This window comes from Ursus americanus, chromosome 13, assembly GCF_024610735.1.
Source record: "Ursus americanus isolate L20-20 chromosome 13, mUrsAme1.1.p, whole genome shotgun sequence".
NCBI lineage: Eukaryota > Metazoa > Chordata > Mammalia > Carnivora > Ursidae > Ursus > Ursus americanus.
Genome location: NC_142139.1, coordinates 13,652,163 through 13,674,106, shown reverse-complemented (window position 1 = coordinate 13,674,106; position 21,944 = coordinate 13,652,163). Strand labels below are relative to the sequence as shown.

The 21,944-nt window shown below is 39.8% G+C and overlaps 1 protein-coding gene across 3 annotated transcripts in view; it reads left to right on the top strand.

The window, feature by feature from the left end:
- The first annotated feature begins 364 nt into the window (after positions 1-364).
- Positions 365-21,944, top strand: part of PDE5A (phosphodiesterase 5A) — a 141,439-nt gene continuing 119,859 nt past the window's right edge. The window contains exons 1-2 of one of the 3 annotated variants that reach the window (XM_045799065.2): positions 365-831; positions 20,738-21,326. In XM_045799065.2, the coding sequence (XP_045655021.1) occupies positions 710-831; positions 20,738-21,326 (711 nt within the window). In that variant the 5' untranslated portion in view covers positions 365-709. Of the gene's footprint in view, positions 832-1,021; positions 1,396-1,686; positions 2,271-20,737; positions 21,327-21,944 lie in introns of those variants that run through there. The other 2 variants (XM_045799067.2, XM_045799066.2) reach the window with 2 other exon arrangements.

Genomic DNA, 21,944 nt, shown 5'->3' with positions numbered 1-21,944 from the left:
TGCCTTTGTTGGAAGTTACCCACCAGGACCCGCAAATCCGTGGCACACACCCCGGGGCTGTCTGGGCTCCAAGGAAGGTTGATCCCTGCACCTTCCAGACCCAAGCCCTGGGTTGGAGGAAAGCGAGGCCAGACGGTCATTGTTCACTCAGGCCTGAGGAAAAGTTGCCAGGGTAGCAGCACCTCTTACTTTCGGTGGCAAGTTCCCCTAACTCCAGCTTTCCGGACCTGGGATGAGCGCACACATCGCGACTCTCCCTTTCTTACTGTGGGGCACTCTGCGAACACACCCACAGTCACCTCTGCGCGCTCCCCGGGAACCCGCTCAGCACACAGCGCACCCCAGCGGCGGCGTGGCCTCCTTCCAGCCGTGGCCACTTAGCTTCCGGAGAGCTCGCCAGTTGCCTCCGCCGCCGCCTTGGAATCTGGGGACCCGACAGACTGCGAGACCCGCTCTCCGCCGGACCCCAGGGAGGACGCGCGGCTGCTGCGCCTGCCCCACCCGCCACACCTGGGAGCGGTGAGGACCAGGAGAGGCGGGGCGCGGCCAGAGGCTGGCCGGGTGCTGGAGCAGCTTCGCCGAAAGCCAGCCGGACTGGAGCAAGGCGGAGGGGGAGGGTCTCGGGACAGAGTCTTGCTCCTCCGAGGGAGGGACCCCAGCTGGGGTGGAAAACAGCACAAACCAGCTGCAGAGACGCTGGGCGCGGATCATGGAGCGGGCCAGCCCCGGCCCCGGGGGGTCGCAGCTGCAGCGGGACCAGGATTCCGTGGAAGCGTGGCTGGACGATCACTGGGACTTTACCTTCTCTTACTTTGTTAGGAAAGCCACCAGGTAAGAAGAGGACCCCTGGAAGACCCACCCGGGGCGCTGAGAGTGACCTGGGGGCTCGTCTCTCTCCCCTTATTGAATTTTCCTCTTCCTTTACCATTAAACAACCTCTGTTCCCAGGCCCTTTGCTTTTGAAGTAGGTCTCTGGTCCTGTTAGGGTGTAGAGACCTCGACTTTATGGCCAGTACAGTCGAAAAGCCCAAGCGTGGGATTCGATCCAACTTGCTCACAAAGTTCAAATACAAAAATGTACATGCGGACCCCCCACAAACACACCCCGGCTGCCCTGGTATTCCCGGAGAGCAAGATTATTTACATACATCCGCGCTCACGGGCCTTCCCCAGCCCTTCTCTAGCCGCCTGGTCCCCCTAAATCTCCCTAGCGAAACCAAAACAGTTTTTGAGCCCCTTCCCTGCAGCTCCGGAAGCACCATTTCCAACTCGGTCCCAGCGGCTCCGCTCCTCCCCCGTCCCCCCTCGCCCCGGCCTTTGGCGGGGCGGGGAAGCCGGGGTAGGGGCGAGACCACGAGAAGCCCAAAGGCAGCAACATGCCGGAATCTTCCCAGAGTAAGTGCTGTCGCCTTTTGCCCCCTTCCAGTCCCTTGCTTGGCCCGGGCGCTTCCTTTCACTCTCTCTTGCTCCCAAGGCGGCGCCGCTGAAAGGGCTCCGCAGAGGGCTTGGCGGCGCGCACACAAAGGGCGCTTGGGAGGCGCGGCGGGAGCCGACAGCGGGGGGCTGACGGGTCCCGCGCGGCCCCAGCCGACCCCAGAGGCCAGCTCCTCCTGGTCGAGAGCCAAGCGCCGGGGCGGCCTCTGCGGAGGGCGGGGAGCAGGGAGCTTGTCCTTTGGGAGGCGGCTGCCCGGGGGGCAATTGGGGCGCGCGTGGGAAACGCTCGCGGTAGAGTTGGGGAGGAATTGAGGCTGAAGCCGAAGAAGGAGGAGCTGGAGCGGAGAGTGCGAGGCGGGCGGATCTTCCCTGAGCCTGAGTTGGTGAGAAGCCCGGCGCGGGCAAGGCTCCTGCACGCGGACTCAGGCTGACTCCAGGACGCGCTTCTTTGGAGAAGGGTCCCGAACCCGCCGCCTCCAGGCAGCGGCCGTCGGCAGTTGGCTCTGGCTGCCTTGGCCGCCAGGAAAGCGCACTGAAGGCGGTGATGGTGGAGCGGCCGGCAGGGGCACGGCGCTGGGCTCCCACCCGCCGGCGCTCGGTCTCCGCTGTGCCGGGCGCTCCCCGCCAGGGGGCGGCGCAGCGCGGGGCGAGCGGGCGGCGGCGGGCGGCGGCGCGGTGGCGGGGTCGGTAAGGGAGCAGCAGGCTTCGAGTCACTGCCTCACCTGGGCACGTCGTCGCCCCCCGGCGCCTCCTGGAGTCCAGAGTCTGCGGAGGCCGCATGGTCTGCACTTCGAACTTCTCATGTTTGCTATGTTGCCCTTTGGAGACAAAACAAGGTAGTCCCTTCAGCATCCCCCCCTTCCCACTTTCCCTTGGGGGCTCGGGGCTGGGTGCTGGTTGGTGGCGCCCGGGGCACGCCAGCGGGGGGATGCTTCATTGAAAATGAGCTGTCTGATATTTTTGTTTTCCTTTATTCTCTTACGGTGTATTACTTTGGGATCTTAGAAGGGGCTCTTTTTAAGGCTGTTTCTAATAACGAGTTTGTGTCTATTTCATCACTTTCGGGGGTTTTGGACAGAGGCGACAGCTTAGGGCAAATCTTATCTCTTCTGTTTAATTACTCCGCCCTCCTTTTAAAGTCCTCTCCCCCGCTTTGGCAGTCTTATCCAAAATCCTAAATCTGGAGCAACCGGAGGATAAACCCTGAAAAGAAAGTGATTGCTTTTCAAAGGACACTTTTCTGCGAGTTTGGGGTGAGGCACTAAAGCCATCTAGATCTGGAATTATTGATTGTTGTGGGCCCCCAGTTTTCAAAGGTCACCTGCTACTCTGAGGCCATCTGTCCTTAGTTTCCTTTCACCTTTGCACACTTCCACTTTTCTGTCCTCATTGAATGGAGAGTGGGCAGGAGAGCTGGGCTGATTTTGTTCAGTGTGTCAGGGTGTTCTGTGGAGGTGTTCTGTACGCAGGTTATTAGTAGTTGAAAGAAAAAAGTGATTTGTCTTACAAATCACCGTCAATGTCTTCTTCTTCCCCGCCCCCCCCCCCTTTAAAGACAGAAACTTGGGATAGTTTGGTGATCGTTTTTAAGTAGTCATACATGAGAACACTTCACTCAGAGCTTGCCAGAACTTTGAAAGTGACATTTTATTGGAAGTTAAGTGGAAAGGGTTAAATTTAATTTTCTTTTCACATTACTTTTTCTCCCAAATAGCATAGGATTAAAATCCTCATTTCTCAAAGTTACATTGTTCAGTGTAAAATTTAGATCATCCGAAATTTTTATAAGACTATTTTTTAGTTATGGTTTTTATATTATAGTTGATGTTGACAGTAGGCTGACCACTTTATATGACATGTATGTGTGTGTGCGTATATTCTTATATCTTTATAAGAGTTTATGTTGAGTATAAGTTGGAAAACGAAAGTGTAAAATATTTAGGAGTAGTACAGGCCCTCATTAAGAAGTATAAAGTGCTGAAAGTTGTCAGTTTAGAGAATATAATCTAGAGTTTGTGTGTAGTCAGAGGTTTCTGTTTGGGCTTATATATTTGGTGGTATTAACTGGAAATTTAAGATTGAGAGATTAGACGGGAGTTGATTATAAAAATACCAAACTTCTAAACCCAGTGATTCATATGGTTGTGGTAAAAACTTATTGCAGACATTTTAACTTTACAGCTAGGATTTTTTTAACTAGAAGCTGTTACTTCGCTTTTTTCCCTTTTGTTACACTTTGTAAGTGTAAAATGAGTACTGTATGTGATTCAGGACCCCATGAAACAGATAGTTCTGTAGAAACATTTAACATGTTTTAAAATTTAAAATAAATTTGGATTCACTTAGATTGGCCATCTGTGCCTGTAAACAGGCATGTTGATGGAGCTATTTTTACATTATTTAATTTAATTGTTGTCTTTGGACATTCATGCATGCTTTTTTATCCTATCCCCAGACTGAAATGATCTGTACTGAGTAGTAGTCATTGAACAGAATGAAGGTTTCTGGCATTCCTAAATTCTCATTTAAATACCTGTGAATTTTGGTTGACATTGGAAGCAGTTCTGCTGCTATATTACATTGTTTCCTATAACTGTCTTCAAACACAGAGCAAGCACCTAGTTAAAAGCTACAAGCTTGGAGCATAGTTGCTTTTTAGTAATCACAGCCTGTTTATGTGAATTTGAGTGTCAGTTGAACAATTCATAACATAATCTATTGGCATAAAAATTAATTTGAGACTAGTAAACTACAACATATGGAAACTCCCACCCTCACTATTCTAGACAACTTTGCAGTTCTACCCGGCTGAGATACTGTGTTAATTAAGGGCTCTAATCTTCATGCATTTGCAAATGAAGGCTTCTGGGTGCTAATGCCACTTTAACAGCTGTTGTTATTCTTGACAGCATATTAAAATAATGTTACCTTTCATTAGTTACTAATCATTTCTGCCATTGTGGGTGATGTTTTAGATCATTTAGTATTGTAGTAAAGTCAACGTGATTGACTTTTTATTGCTTTGTTTTGTACTAGGCAAAAGCTTGAGAATATTTGGCATATAATGGAAATAGGAGTTACTAAGTGAGGACAAGTTTTTATGACTGCTTGGATCAAAGTCCAGAAACAGAAGTTTTACACTTCCATGTAGCTTTCTATGGTAGACTTTTTATTTCACACTGTGCCGAATTAGTTGACATTCTGGGTCCTGTGTTTGGGATTTTTCTTTTTCTCTTCTCTTCTCTTCTCTTCTCTTCTCTTCTCTTCTCTTCTCTTTTCTTTTCTTTCATAATTTTTTCTTATCTCTAAAACCTGTAACATTTTTATTTATAAGATATTTATATTAAAATCAGATGATAGATATAAAATAAATATTGCCATCCACTTTTAAAAAATACTGTTTCTGTAATTATATAGGAATATAATTTTCAATTTTCAGACAAATGATTTGTTAAGCATATTTTATTAAGCTGTCACTAGGGTTGAAGATAATAAAACCTTGTGGTTATTGACTCAGTCTGACTTTAATATTATTTATAATATTTTTATGATGGTAATTCTGATGCAGTAATGACCTTTTCTTTTTGTATTGTTTATAAACAGGGTTCATATGGCCAGCTTTAAGCTGCTTTTTTAGTGCCCTGAAAGTACTCATGTGTTTCAAATTCTTTCCTCCTAGAAGAAGCTGTAGGAGCCCCTAAAATGATGTTTCTCTCCCTTCTATCGCTAGTGTTCTCAAGGTTTCAAATTCAGATCCATTTTAGAGTCTGCAATGCAAGGTCATGATTCCTAAAAATGTGGTAGAATTAATGCAGTGGCAATTAGTCATAGATGAATATCTTGAAATAAATCTACTTGCTTAGCTAACAGAAACTAAGTAGGCATATAGTACAGTTCAGTAGCTTTTTCTCAGATCTGTGGAAATAGCCAATATTTTCATAAGATCCATGTTTTCAACACTTCAAGGTGTACACTTTTTAGCATTTTGAATATGTCGTGCAACTAAATTTTCTTTTTAAGTCATTCCACCTAAATATTTAAATATTTAAAATATCTGAAACTGGCTTTTAAGTTTCATAGGTAAAGTTTGTACCTTCATCCTTATCTGATTACAGAGAATGTCTTTCTAAGATACCCCTCTTCCTTTAGATTTGAAACACAAATTAACTTAGAACTTTGCTTGAACTTCCTAATGCATTTTAATAATGCTCAGGAAAGATTTCTTCCGTAATTGAAAAGACTACACAGAACTGTTTGGTGTTTATTAGTTTATCCCCCAAACATTTTTCAACCTAATAATTTATTAAACCTGTAAACTGTTAATGTTGAGTTAAATTTGTTCCTTGTTCTCAGAGCTGATTGTAGGATGACAACCTCTTCCTAGGATGAAAGCCTTTGGTAAGGACTGCAGGGCAATTAAGTAAATCACTGAGTTGATTGATCGTGGAGGGTTGAAAAATGACTAATTTCTGAATTTAGGATGCAGGCTAGTTACTGACTTTGCAGGACTTCCTATGAAATTAGTTTAGCTGGACAGATGTAGATTCAGTTGACCATGTTTACAGCTGATGGATGTGGTCTTGGAGATATCTGTTATATCAGGTTCTCAGTAAAAAGTGCCTGTGAGCTACATACCTAGGAATAAATATTCAAGAAAGTCTTTCCAACATGAGTCATTCATTTGATATTTAGCTCTGTAATCATAATTACTGACTTGGTGTTTCCATTTAATTTGAATTACATATTATTTTTCATGATGTAAGTGCTGTATTCATTTCCTTTAACTGGTAGGAATTTATACTTATTGCTAACCAAATGTTTAAGGCAGGTAAAGCAAACTGAGTGTTAAGTTCTTAAGAATCATTTTGCTAGGGGCACCTGGGTGGCTCAGTAGGTTAAGCATCTGCCTTAAGCTCAGGTCATGATCCCACGGTCCTGGGTTCAGCCCTGCATCTGGCTCCCTGCTCTGTGGGGAGCCTGCTTCTCCCTTTCCCTCTGCCCCTCCCCCTGCTTGTGTGCAAGTGTGCGCACGCTCTCTGTCTCACTCAAATAAATAAAGTCTTTAATTTTGATAAGTATTCTAAAAAACTTTTTAAAAAGCTCTTAAGGATATCTATTTATTTATTTCCCTGGTTTGTAGTTTGTACTGAACATGCTTTTTAAAGTGTTATGTGCCATTATTAACTTCTGTATTCTTCAAGACTTTTCCCTTGATTGTGAATTTTAAAATCAACCTTTGTTGCAAATTATCTTCTCTGAATAATTTTATCAAATCTAAACTTGGGGGAAAAAGATTCCCCCCCAATATCATATGCCTAGTGATAACTATAAAAATAGCAATCATTATTTCTACTCTTTGTTGAATACATATGCCAAGGTTGTAAGAACAGATCCTGATCTTTTAAGCTGATGAAATATTTAAAACACACACACACAGAGGATTTTTAAATTTAGAGTAAGAGGGGATCATGTAATCCAGTGTTTTTCAGACTTAAGTAACGTTCCTCTGTTAAAGAAAGACATTCTTATTCATCTCTAGTATATTAGTTAGAAAGTGTTTTGTCATATAAACCCTACTTGAATTCATACAAAATTGACTTACATAATTAAGTGTTTGGTTTGGTTATGAAACTCAGCTGATCAAATATTGTCAAGGTTCTGCTTGTCTATATATCTATTTAATCTGGCCTTCCTTCAGTCCATCCATCTATCCTTTCTTCCTTCCATCCATCCATACAGCCATCCATTTTTTGGCCCTATGCTGTGTTGGCTTTTTCTGTATGCTTTCTTTATATGCTGGAAGCTTTTTCAGGGCAACTTTCTGTGGGTCTTAAAATTCTCATTATTAGAGAAATACCTTGTTATTTGTGTCAGTCCTCTCAAAATTACTCTGGCGTTATTTGGGTCTTGTGCCTGGGTCACATGACCAATCACTGTGTCCGGAAGAATAGGGTTATCCAAGTACTTTGTTTGGGCAGGTAACCCATAATGTGAAATGTCTTTGGGGGGAGAGGGAATTCCCAAAAGAAAGTGATATAGACATACCCAGAAGTTCTAGATATCTACCATACCTAGTGTTGGACTTCCTTTTATTTAATGTTAGTTAAATGTGGAATTCTTAAGAGGAGGTATAATTTAATTATAATTACAGCATTTTTCCAATTGTAATACCAACATAAATTTACGTAACTATGAATAATAATGGTACATCTCCAGCCAGATGCAAATTGACAGCATTTATTAAATCAGCTTTGCAGAGTGAATATGGCCCCTATTGCCCAACAAAGTGTCTGGTGAGGTCAGCTCACCTTTGCTACAGTTGGCCTAATGATGATTCACTTCTCCCACTGGGTCTGCTCAGCCATCAAGCTTTTATTCCTGTAGCACAGCATACCAGCTTTTGGTTTGAAAGCATATTTGCATATTAAATTTGTCTCTCTTTTTTTTTCTCTTTATCCTAGAACCACTGAGCTGTAGAGTGATTGTAAACACAAATATAAACCTGCTAAAATTACAGGACAGTGCTTGGTTTTAAGATGGTCATCCGAGTCTTTTAAAGTATACTTCTTTCACTTTTTTGTTTTGTTTTGTTTTAATTATCATCAGTGTGAAAATGCAAAATTAAGACATTTTCATAGAAAAATTACGGATCTTCAAAACATACTTGTTTGGGACTCTCAGGCCTTCTGATACCTCAGATTAAAAAATGCCAGTCTAGTGCGGTCTTCCCATATCTCACCTGCAAAGCAAATCAGTTTATGTATTTATAGCATAGATGTCAGTTATTATGTTTTCTTTCATATATAAGTAGATTTTCCCTTAAGGAACATTTTTCACACATGTGATTGTGAATGCATGGAAAATTACAGAATATGTCTCTTTCGGCTCTCAGTCAAATTTGAATGTAAAACCATATGAAGCAATTCTGTATTTTATTTATATTTGGTCCCAGTTAACTTCTGAGATGTTTTCATAGCTGGAGAAAACTTGGAAATACTAAATAACTTTAAGCAGAGCATTCATTTCCTTTCCATGCCAGATCCAGGAGAAGTCATCACTGTAACCTCAGAGTAGAGATTATTCGAGGCTATCACTTGGAAGTGCTCCGCATCTCCCCAGTTTCATTTAATAGCCTATTATAGTCATTTTTTTCTTCATCTAAACCAATGCTTCTCAAAAGGGATGCTATTGGGGGTGCCTGGGTGGCTCAGTTGGTTAAGTGTCCAGCTCTTGATTTCGGCTCAGGTCATGATCTCAGGGTCGTGAGATCGAGCCTGCGTCGGGCTCGGTCCTGGGCATGGAAACTGCTTAAGAGTCTCTCTCTCCCTCTCCCCGTCCCCCACCTCTCTCTCTTTCTCTCTCCCCCACCAAAAAAGGAAAAGTGGTGGGGATACTATTAGCATTCAGTGATGACCTTTTTATGTTGTTATGAGAAGCTGTTCAACACATTGCAGGATGTTTAACATGCCTGCGCCCCATGCGTTAAATGCCAGAGCACCCCCATCATTATGACCCACATTTCCAAGTGCTCCCAAGGGCATATTACTATATACGTACTGCTTGTGTTCTAATACTAAAGATATAGTATTTTGAGCTGTTTAATATTGTTCTGAACTGTTTAATATTGATTTCTACTGATGGTGGTTAAGGGCCCTAGGTAGGAAAAAATCTTAGCTTTAATCCTAGAACTATCTCTTTCAAAGAGTATGACCTTGGGTGCTTTACCTGCCTTCTCTGTAAAATGGACAGCATTTACTTCATAGCGTTCTTAAGAAATTTAAAAGAGATAATGCGTAGTTCCTTCTCTTTTTTAGAGCGAATTTCAGTAGTGTACTATTTTACCTTGAGAATCATCAGTGCCTTAAATATAATAACAGATTCTGATAGCATTCTTTTATTCTGGTAAGTGGGAATTAGAACAAATGAACAGTGATTTATTAGATTTTAAGAGATCTTATTTTTTACATGAAAATTAATGATTTGAATAGAAGTATTTATGGTTTGTGTGAAGTTCTGAAAAGGGAATTGGAATGGGAGCCCAGACCTCCCTGTGTTGTCCCCAGCTTTGAGATTGGCCCAAATTAATAACCCTGGGCTTTAAAGTGGGAGGGCGTAGAGAATCAAGGCAGAGAAATTCATTAGTGAGTTTAAAAATCTCTTTCAATTCTAAGCATTCTTTTTTTTTTTTTTAATTTATTTGAGAGAGAGAGAGAAAGAGAGCGTGCGCGAGCGTGCGCACACAAGCAGGGGGAGCTGCAGAGGGAGAGGGAGAAGCCGACTCCCTGCTGAGCAGGGAGCCCAACCCTGGGCTGATCCCAGGACACCAGGATCTTGACCTCAGCCTCGGCCTAAGGCAGCTGTTTAACTGACTGAGCCACCCGGGCACCCCAGCTGGAAGCATTCTTGATTCTCACAAAGGGCACAGATTATCAGATTCTCAGATGGAATAGATTCCTTCTTTAACTACTTTCCAAAAATGAGTAGTGGATCCTCGTCAAATTATGCAAACCGTGTAACTAAAACTAAAAAATTAGGATCTAAGAGCAGGAAAAATGTCTAACTTTATATTTATTTTATGTGAGTTATTTTTGTGTTTTTCCTACAGATAATTTTAGCAGATTTCCATATGAATTTTTAACCATCCCTTTCCAGACAGAAAATTAGTACACTTTTCCTAATTCTGGTTTTAAAGTGATTAATTCACACGACTTATGAAAAAGAGCACTGGAGAGAAAGAAAAAAGGGTGACATTTTAATAGTAAACTTAAAAACATGAGAATGCATTGTGTTTTGTGCATTACTCAGGGCCTGCAACTTTTTACTCCATTTTATCTGAGGCATCCTGCAAATCTCCCCAATGTTACTGCTCAAGGACTTGCTGCATAGCTGTCCTTGAAGCCCAGGCTTCAGGCTACTTAGAGAATTTCTTCAATTGAGCTTAGGGTAGGAACTAAAACAGACCAACTTTAGTCCCCAAATCTGTAGCAGAGTGTTAAAGTATTATTTTGTCTAGTATTAAAACCATTCTCCAGTTTAGAATTATGGTTATTATGAAATATTGCTGTGGTTTTCATTATAGGTAATTGGTTATATATTTTCTCACATTTGTTGACAGTTTTATTTTATCTTTGATATTTTGAAAAAAAATCACCCCCAAATCTCTTAATTTATTTTTGCAAAAAAAATTAATTTTTAAGTAGTAATGGAAAAACAAGTTATGTTCTTGCATTTATTTTTCTAAACTCAATGTTCAGCTCTTTGTTTTTATATATTATTCAGAAAATTATGTCGTACGTAAGTGTAGTTATTAGTCTAGGGAGTCTTAATGTTTTTTCAGTTCTAATTTGAGAAAATACTAACATTAAACCAACTATTTTTTTCATAGAAGTGTTTCTATAAAGACGTTAGCGCTTTTAAACTAGGAGCTTAAGAAGAAGCAGTGGCTAACATCTAGTTATTCTGTATAGGCCCACTGAATAAATTATTTTTGCTTTTACAAATATAAGCTATACAAAGTATAGCTTTTGAAGATATACTCCATTTAATAATGTTTGATTAACTTCAAAATATTAACTCTCGTATATTAAACACTGTATTAGACATAGGGTTTGGGTGTCCCGGACTCTATGCTGTCGCTTTATATGCATACTTTCCTTGAATTTTTTAAAAAGATTTATTTATTTATTTACTATAGAGAAAGAGAGAGAGAGAGGGTGTGGACGAGTGGGTGGGCAGAGGGAGGGAGGAGAGAAAGAATCCTCCAACAGATTCCCGGCTGAGCATGGAGCCCAACACAGGATTCAGTCGATCCCTGAGATCATGATCTGAGCCGAAATCAAGAGTCAGCTGCTTAACCTACTGAGCCACCCAGGCGCCCCTCCTTTAATTTTCTTAAGAACCCGAGGAAGGTTTATCATTATCACCCTTCATTCTATGGAGAGAGTGAATACCGTACCTAAGGTGTTACTGTTTGAACGAAGTACCTCTGGAGTGGAAGCCTAAGTCTGTCCCCCCGAGGGCCCTTACCCACAGGCTCTACCAAGTTTAGTGTCAGCGGTAAAGGAAGCAAAGCAGGGCTCATAGATTTAATGTCATGTAGACTCTAACTCAGGAAAAGGTTCAGGTTTCTCCTAGGACCATTTAAAGTTACATGCGCATTACTAAATGATGTGCCTAGAGACTTTGCCCAAGTGGGTTTAGTTTCCATATATAATTTTAGAGTATAAAAAGTGGGAACTCTCCAATGACATTTTAAAATAGAATGGCTGAATATTTAGGTCCTAGGCCATCACAATTGTATTTTTAGTATTAGAACACAAATACCCTAAGTACAGTATATTTTCAAAGAATTTTTATCCTTTGATATATTATTTTAGGTAAGAGTACAAAACACATTAAACTTAGTCGCTCTACAATTAGGTTGCATCTAATTGTATTTTTAACTTATGAGAGTTCCTGTGTTTATATCACAATTTTACTTTGTCTCATAAATTTTTCTTCTTTTCTCCTCAGTTTTCTAGATGCCAAGAAATATTGTATAAAACCTAGACAGAGTGTTTTAATCATTTTTCACTTTTAAGACATCTGGAATATTAAATACATATTTTAAGGCAGTTCTGTCTTTTTCAAGATTCATTTTGTAAGATGAATGAGCACTTCAACTTTGGTAGAAAGTAAAGTTATTGCTGCATGGAGTCCTTATGGACCCAGATATCTGTGTGTGTGTCTTTTGCTAACCATATTTGAAATATTATGCAAGAGTTTACATCCCTCTGTCCTGCCAATACTTGTGCATTTCCTATTTAATATTTTTAGATGGCATTTGGAGGAAGCCGTGACATGTTTAGGTTAGTGGAAAATTTCTAGAACACAAACTGTCAATTGTAGTTTTCTTTCCTGTGATGGGTTTCTAATAATCTTGTGTGAAAATGAGAAATTGGAAAAGGAGGAAAAGTTTTATTCTTAATACCATACGTGCCTTACAGTTACCGATCATTTTTTTCAATGAGGATTACTAATCAACTTACAGTATTTTTAGAAAGAAGGTGAAGTGCGCTCAGTATACAAACTTAAATCTATTTAAATATCCATAAAAAAGTTATTACTAGGTTTGAACCATTAAATTAAATCATTTAAGTTAGTCGACTCTATCATTTTAAGAATGATACACGTTTCATATACTTAAAAAATACAAGTACACAGAGTTCTGCCACATTTATAATTTGGAGGAAATAAACTCTGTTACAACAATTGTAAAAAATGACTGTTCACCTTCTAAGCTTTCCCCCACCCCCAATTTTTTTGATTTTTTTTCTATTATTCACGAATGAATGAACTTGGTCATCCCTCTGTGCATTACTAAAGATGCAAAATGTCCAACTAGAAATATCCAACTCAGCCTTTTCTTGCAGCAGCTGCTAGGACCTGGCTTCCTGGCCTTTTGAGTTCATGGACTCATTTAATTTTGTAGGGCACTCCACCTACTTAACACCATTTCGAAGGGTACAGGGCTGGTCATGTTATAAAGAACCTCAGTGAAATCCAAATGCGTTCAACATTATTCTGCATGACACGGGTTTTTAAATCCAATTGCCATTGCCTGAGCAGTTTGGGCAGTAAGAGTCTTCCTTAAAGTAGAACATTAAGATAATAAGCTTCTGATTGGATTCTTTAATATTTAAAAAGATTTGAAATTTCAAATTCAGGTCACGTTTATGACAACTCGTGGCACGTTTTTGACAACTGTCGTTCGGCTTTATTTCCTATCATCTAATTCCTATCGGTCTCTTGGGCTCTTTCCTGGCTCAGCGTGGGAAGGGGTCCCGTTGTGAGCCCGAGCCGCGTCTAAGGTTGAGACCACGCGTGGTATTCACACTGCGTTACCTGAGAGGGGTAACCCCCAACATTGACTGTGCTACCCTCCAGCCTTTCTCTAGTTCTTTTAAGACATACCGTAAAAGTTAAAAACGAACAAACACGAAACGAAATTGAATTTACCCGTTTAAAAAGGGCGTATGATACAACTCATTTATGAGGTAAGAAATCCTTTGTGTCATAAAACAAGGAAGGATATAAGGGACCGGAGGATCATAAAACCCATTTTGGTAAGGAGAGGAGGACTGATGTGGATGGGATGTTAAACATCAGGGTCTTGTCATCGAGCATAAAGTTTTGGCACCCTTTTCACTGCATTTCCCTTGGCCGTGGCTTTACTTCAAGTGTCTAGGGCCTGTTAGCTTTCGTTAACAGCCTTGTAAAGGGAAATCAACTGAAAGACTTCAAGGGGGCCCCCCCTGCTTTTGATTGTTCCCAGCTTTGCCGGCAGTTAGCAAGGACAGGCTTATCCACGAAAGCAGAGTCGCTCAGTTATTAGTGCTTGTAGCACAGGGTCAGAACACCTTGCAGAACTTTCATCTCTCTCCTTCTTTTTACTCAGATGGTTAGGCTGCAACTTGTATAGAGTTTTGATGGCACTCTCATTGTTTTGGAGGAGGGGGAACTTCATGGGATTCTGTCAAGAATGGCATTCGGTAGTATGTGTTTGGCCGAGGGCTTTGAGTCGTCAGAATGCCGGTAGCCAGCCTGTTTCCAGACCGTGTTAGCCCGCTCAGCCTGTAGGTTTGTACACCACGAACACCTTTCCCCCCTCATCCTTTCTCTGATTCTCAGAACTTTATGAAGATGCGAACACCCACTGCTTCTCCCCCCAGCCCCGCACCTCCATTGGAATGAGTGCTAAGGGTACGGGAGATAGCAACATCTTCAATATATGGAGGAGATTTTGAAATGCTTTTACAAGCATTTTCTAATTTGACTCCTGTATCAGCCCTGCGCAGTGAGCGAAGGAGTAAGGAGGTCCTTCTCCCATTTAAAAAAGTGGAAGCGGAGGGGCAAAAAGACATTGAGTTCACTGACCTAATGATCACCATTGGCCTGTTGAGAAAGTAAGCCTTCGTTGTTGGGGCGGGGGCGGGGTCTTCGTGGCCTGTTAATACAGCTGCCCATGTTTACGACTGAAGACTTGACATCCAGAGAAGTTGTAGATACATATAAGACGTATGTGTAGTCTTATAGCTGGAACTGGCAGTACCTTCTGTTGGCCTGTTTGGTATTCTTGACTTTATACCCTGCTGAAGACAGCGCCTTGCACTTCATCAAGAAGTCAGAGCAGGTGGTATTTTCCCTGTTTTATAGAAGATGAAGTTGAAACTCAAAGGAGGAAAATGTTTGCAACTGGGCATACAATTCATTGGTAGTGAATGCTTAGATTAGATTAGAATTTAGGAATCCCCAAAACCTAGCCCCTTGATGCTTTGTAGTCCCAAAGATTTTTGGCAATTAATCAGTCTCTCTTTCATGAGTCAATTATAATTTGTTTTTTCTCTGTTAAATACATGGTGTGGCTTTAAGAGTAGAATGAAAGAACTTGGTTTAAAGAGGAATTTTATACTACAAATTATGAATCTATGCGCTTTCAAAAGGTTCGGTTAGTATGCACAGGATCACAGTGTGGTAGTCCTTTGTGCTCTTTTGATGATAAAATTAATGTTAGTGATTTGATAGCCTGGAACTCATCAGTATGCTGAAGAGAACCTACCTTTTCTTTGATGTCTATCTGCCCACAATTTCAACTGGGGAAAAGAATATAGAATGAGTGGTGTGGTCAGAAGAAATACAGGATACCTAGTTAAATTTGAATTTCAGATACCACGTATACTAAAAAATTATTCATGTTTATCCGAAATTCAATTTTAACTGGGTGTTCTGTATTTTTATTTGCTAAATCTAGCAACCCTAAGAATGACTCTTCTCTTGAACACATTCATTATACATTATTTTTCAGGACATTGTTTGAGATTTATAAAACATGACCTGGTCTCAGAGAGGCAGACATGGGATTCGGTCAGATTTCTTTGAGGAGACTATCCTTAAGGATCTTTATTCTCCAAGTCCTTTGAGACAGTTTTTACCTCAGCCGCTTAATGTGCCATCTTTTTATGATCTGAGTGCAAAAAATTAAGTTAGAGAATGTGTTATTGTAAGTGATCTTATTCTCTCTATGCCTTGTATGCTTGAACTTGAGTTTGACTCTTTTCGGATGCAGCTAGAAGTCACAGAATGCCTCCTTCATGATAAGCGTTGATGTTCTGGGAACATTTATATTCTTACAGGCCATAAGACTTGGAAAAGGAGACCTGGATTTGACCCCTGATTTTGCTACTAGATAGAATATCTTTGGTTCAGCCATTTAATTTAGCTTCATAATTTAGAAAACAAGATTGTTAATGCCTGCCTTACCAGGTTTAAATAAAATGGTGCCCCCATTTTTTCCAGTATCATTCATGTAAGCACTTTTCAAAATCTCACAAAATCAAGGAAGAGAAGTGAAAATAGAGATCCTGTCCTAGCCACAGGAGTGATTTGTCCAGTCAGAAGTACCATCTAGGTTTCTTGAATCCCATCTGGTACTTTTTACCCTTATATCTGACATGTTCACAGTTATCTTTTCCATCTTTATTCATTTGTATGCATTTACATTGAACTTCATATGATGGCAAAATCTAATATGTATATAAATTAACTCCTGAACACAACATAAACTTCAGTTTTGGAGGAGTAGTCACTGAGTGGTTTGCCTGGGGAGCTCAGGACTCTGGTGCCCAGCACAGTGCCTGACACACTCAGATCTTTACCTTAGGAGAATAATTCATTCTATTTTTTAAAAAAAGGGTATTTAAACATGAATCCAATTAAAATGAGGAAAAAATCAGTGGAAAGGTTTTGATTGGAACTTTATCTTGAAAATGCAACCACAGATTATGAAAGTAAATTAATCTACTCAGCCATCAGAAAGGTTGAATACCCATCATTTGCGTCGACATGGATGGAACGGGAGGGGATTATGCTAAGTGAAATAAGTCAAGCAGAGAAAGACAATTATCATATGGTTTCACTTACAGGTGGAACAAAAGGAATACCATGGAGGATATTAGGAGAAGGAAAGGAAAAATGAAGGGAGGGAAATCAGAGAGGGAGACGAACCATGAGAGACTATGGACTCCAGGAAACAAACCGAGGGTGTTAGAGGGGATGGGGGAGGGGGTGGGGGGATGGATTAGCCCAGTGATGGGTATTAAGGAGGGCATGTATTTCATGGAGCACTGGGTGTTATACGCAAACAATGAATCATGGAACACTACATCAAAAACTAATGAAGTACTGTATGGTGACTAACATAACATAATAAAAAAAAAGAAATTAAAAAAAAGGAAGCAAATTAATCTTGTCCTAGATTTAATAAAATTTAGATTATAAGGAAAATGCCATTCTAAATTTTAGATAAACAATTTTTGACAAAACTATTCCACAATCAATTAACTTTACTTCTTCATGTTTGACTTTTCCAGCAGGGTTAGAGTCTCTTCTTTTTCTTTTCAAAAAATCCTTTTTCAAATTAATATTTGAGGGCTTCATCAGTTTTTTCAAGGACATTTCATAATCTTGAATATAGTTATTTAAATAAAATTCCCTTTTCAGGTATCTGTTATGTCCTTATCCTTGTTGATTCTTTCTTGATTCGTTAGCTGGTCTTTAATTGGGCATAGCCCTTAATTGTCAGTGGCATTGTGTAATAATGTAATGTAATTATAAAAAAAATTGTAGGGTATTGTAATGGTTCTCCAACATTAATCTACTTCTAGAAATTCTGTATCTTATATGAGAGTTTTGATTTACAGGTTATTTGTATAGAGACTGAAGTATTAAAAAATTATCAGGAGAGGATTGATAGTCTTAAGAGGAAAGGCCCACTTCATATAGCCACCCAGGTCACACACTGCAAAACTTCAAGGGATGTCTGAAGAGACAGAAGTGTGAGAAACGATTTAATTTTATTTGTGGGTTGGTTCTTAAGTGATTGTTTTGATATTATGATAATGTATGTTTTCCTGAATATGCATATAACTACAGGGACTCAGATAATCAATAATGTGGTCATGAGAATCCCCTTCCCCCATGACTGGTGGTTAATATGAGTGAATGTACTAGATCTGCTTTTCTTGTATAATTTAATATTAAGTTCATCTCACCAAGAAAATAACTAGAAACAAAATACTTGTGAGACAATACAGTAATAAAAAACATATAACAAAGAATTTTTAAGCACTGGCTGTATTTAAGACATAGAGTAGGCCCTGCAGGTTATATGAGGGTAAATTAACCATAGTCAATTGTAAGGCTTACATCCAAGAGGTGAAAAATATTAGTAGTTAAACCACAGTGTTGATTTTCTGTAACAAATACACCAGCATTCAGATATTCTCTTTTGGTGTAGTTAATTTAGGAGCCTTACTTATTGATCCATTCACTTCACTCAAGAATTATTTATTGTAGACAGACTATGAGACAGGCATTTTCGAAGACAGACAAGTAGCTCTGATGACGTTTACATCTGGCTGGAGGAGACAGGCAAGAAAACAACAGATTAACAAACAGGAAAAATATCCAGCAATAAGAATTTAGATGCTGGGAGGTGAGAACATCACGTGTCAGAGGCCAGTCTGGGTGGCATGACCAGGGAAGACCTGTCTGAATGGAAGATGTAGAAGCTGTGATCAGCCAGACATAGGTGAGGGGAGAACATTCTGGACTGGGGGCACTTAGAGCTTGGGGTGCTTGAGGAGCACCGGGGAGGCCAGCCTGGGCAAGTAGAACTATGGTAGGGGATTAAAAGAGTTTGGGCTTTGTTTTCTGATCATTGAGAAGCCAAGTAGGATAATTTTGATGTTAAGATGTACTTTGTTTAAAGATTGCTTTGGCTGCTGTGGGGAGAATGGGTCGAAAGGGGGCAAGTATAATATGGAGAGACCAGTGGGGGGCTGTTGGCCATAGTGGACTTGGACCAGGATGTAATGCAAGAGGTAGAAATGAACAGATGGGGATGTAAAGTTTAAGGAGTGACATCGACAGGACTTGGTTTGGACGTGAGATTTGAAGGAAACAGAAATTTAGAGTAATTCCTAGGTGTTGATTTGAGTAACTAGGGAGGTGATGGTTCTCTTTATTAATATGAGGAAAACTGGCAGGGAGTGAGATTGGAGTAAGATGATGGGTAGGCCATTAGGAATTCTGTTTTCACCATTTTAAGGTGTCTTAAGTGGTTTCGATATCCTATGGATTTGTCAGGTAGATATTTTGATTAAAAAAAAGTTGGTTACCATTTTCCAATAAGAAGATGAGAAATAAATTGGACTAAATTTTAGGATGGTAGCTGAAATAATTCAAACGCCTATTTTTATATTGATTTAACAATTTAAGTTACATGTGCATATCTTTAAATCGCATAAAATATGTTAATTTAGACATAAGTTACTTTTTTCCTATCTACATTTGACAAAACAATTTTATTCAGAAACTTCCTGTACATTTTTGACAGCTTCACATGCATTTTTGACATCAATGTCTTTGGCACTGCTACTGAAATTTTGGGGAGTTATGTAAGTGTTTCTTTTGAAATGAATCTTTGAAAGGCTTTTATAACTGTATCGAACACTTGAAATTCTGAGGTCGTCCTGGTAATATCTGTTATTATTATTTTTTTTACCCCTTCTATTCTAGACTGGTACTATTTCTGAGTAATAGATATTTACGAAATAATACATTGTTGTTCAAAACAAAATAATCAAGGGAATAACTCAAAAACAGAAGACGTAGTAGAGATTCAGAAATAAGGCAGTCTCTTCTTTTTCCCTTTGTATTCTTCTTTTTTCACTTAATGAATTGTGGAGATTATTCACAGCAGTACATACAACCGTTTTTCAATTGTATAAATGTATCATTATGTATTTAACCAGCCTTCCAGTGGTGGTACAGGGAGCTTGTTATCTTTGCTACAACAAATACTGCTACAGTAAATATGCTGGCACTTTCTTTGCCACATGTGTAAAATCTCTGGAACAAAGGATAAATGCATTTTAAAATTTGTTAGATGTTGCCTGTTTACCTCCAATGAGTGGTAACAATATTTACTATAGCCAAAAAAATTGAAGAGTGTCTGTATACCAACACTCTCCAAAATAGTGCATTGTCAGACTTTTTTTTGTCCTAGCCTTTTAGGAAAATAATCAATATGTCATTGTAGAGTGGGGATTGCATTGCTTTTATTATGGGCAAATTCTTTTAAATATCGTCAGTGATAACAAGTTTTTGTCTTTTGAAGGTGAATTTGAGTTTTGGAGAAAGTCAGATCTTATGCATAAGAGATATTAAGGTAGCCGTTATTACTCTAGGGTTTTTTTTGTGTTTTTGTGGGGTTTTTTTGTTTTGTTTTGTTTTGTTTTGGGTTTGTTAGTTTTGAGAGGAGGGCTAAGTGAAAAACAAGATCTAACTTTTAGAGAAACTAATATCCTATTTACCTTATGAATTTTCTTAGAAGTTAGTTTCAAAAGAAGAGCTCCAAAAATGTCTGAAGTAATGACACTATGAATTGGTATAAGATGACATTTTTTCCAGGGGTAATCATTGGAATTGAACAATCATCTTGATGTGTATGATCTGATTTTTGTTTTAAAAAAATCACCCACCATGAAGCCTTGAGCTCAAGTGGATTTCTTTAACAGAGAGGTACATTAAAAACAAATAATGTAAATTTTCTTGGACTACATTTTTAAAATTAGGTATCGCTTACATTTTGATTTTCTTCCTTCATACCAGGAGTAGATAATCTAGAAGAACAGATAATTTTTACTATTATTGAACAAGCATTATTAGGATAATATTTATAGAAGTCTATAATCTTTCTACATACCACATCAAATTGTTTATATTTCCCCCCTTCTAAATCTAATCTGTATATAACAATATAGGTAAAATTAACTAAAATTAAGCATATTATTAGCTAGCCAAATTTAGATAAATATTTGTTTTAAATTTTCAAATATTTAACTTCAGAACAAGTTGTATGTTTTAGACAGGGAATTAGTTTTTATATTTATGTTTTCCTAAGACTGTTGTCAAATTTGGTGTCTTTTACGCTAATGCAGACTGCTTTTGAGAGAAGCAGACTTGATGCTTTATGCATTGTAAATCAGATACTTGAAAATCTATTTATTAAAATGTTCATTGAAGCAATTGTTCTTTTCAATTTTTCAAAATAAAACTGTCTTAAATAAACCACCTTATTTTTATTTTCTAAAAAAAACTGAATTATTGTCTAATCAGTTTGCCGTGAGAGAATTTTTAGCTGCTCTCAGGGATACCACCTTTCTTTCTTAAATGTTTAATATGTCTGCATTCTGTTCTGCAGAGAAATGGTCAATGCCTGGTTCGCTGAGAGAGTCCACACCATCCCTGTGTGCAAGGAAGGCGTCAGAGGCCACACAGAATCTTGCTCTTGCCCCTCGCAGCAGAGTCCCCGGGCAGATAGCAGTGCGCCTGGAACACCAACCAGGAAAATCTCTGCCTCCGAATTTGACCGGCCTCTTAGACCCATTGTTGTCAAGGATTCTGAGGGCACTGTGAGCTTCCTCGCTGACTCAGAAAAGAAGGAACAGATGCCTCTAACCCCCCGAAGGTTTGATAATGATGAAGGGGACCAGTGCTCAAGACTCTTGGAATTAGTGAAAGATATTTCTAGTCATTTGGATGTCACAGCCTTATGTCACAAAATTTTCTTGCATATTCATGGACTTATCTCCGCCGATCGCTATTCGCTGTTTCTGGTCTGTGAGGACAGCTCCAATGATAAGTTTCTTATCAGCCGCCTGTTTGATGTTGCAGAGGGTTCAACACTGGAGGAAGCTTCAAATAACTGTATCCGCTTAGAATGGAACAAAGGCATTGTGGGGCATGTGGCAGCACTTGGTGAGCCCTTGAATATCAAAGATGCTTATGAGGTAAATAGGGGATCATTGAGGGGGGGAGCAGGGTGAGGAGAGGGTGTGGAACAAGGGTGGAACATTGGACACCTGCTGTGAATGGTTGGGGGGCGAATAGGATCACTGAGATGTAGGAATTTGCATACTTACTTAAAACTGGTATGTATGGTCAGAACTTTCCCATCTTTTTTTAATTTATTTTTAGAAAGATATTATTTACTTATTTGAGAGAGACTGAACGTGAGCAGGGGGAAGGAGACGGGGCGGAGGGGGGCATAAGAGTCTCAAGCCGACTCTGTGCTGAGTACGGAGCTCCACTCAGGGCTCAATCTCATGACCCTGAGATCATGACCTGAGCCCAAACCAAGAGTCCGACCCTTAACCAACTGAACCACCCAGGCGCCCCAGAACTTTCCCATCTTTTAAATGAGTTTCTTTACTAGTGCTTGAGTCAAGAATATGGGTGATAGAGAAATCTCGTTGTTTTTCTCTTTCATGGTAATTTAACATAGCTCATTCACAGTTGTATTTTCTTCTCTTTTTACCCGCTGACTATACATATCCTTATCTGTTATCACAGAAACTAACAAAGATTTTACTGAGATTCTAAAATGCTAGGTCCAAAAACTGTCAAAA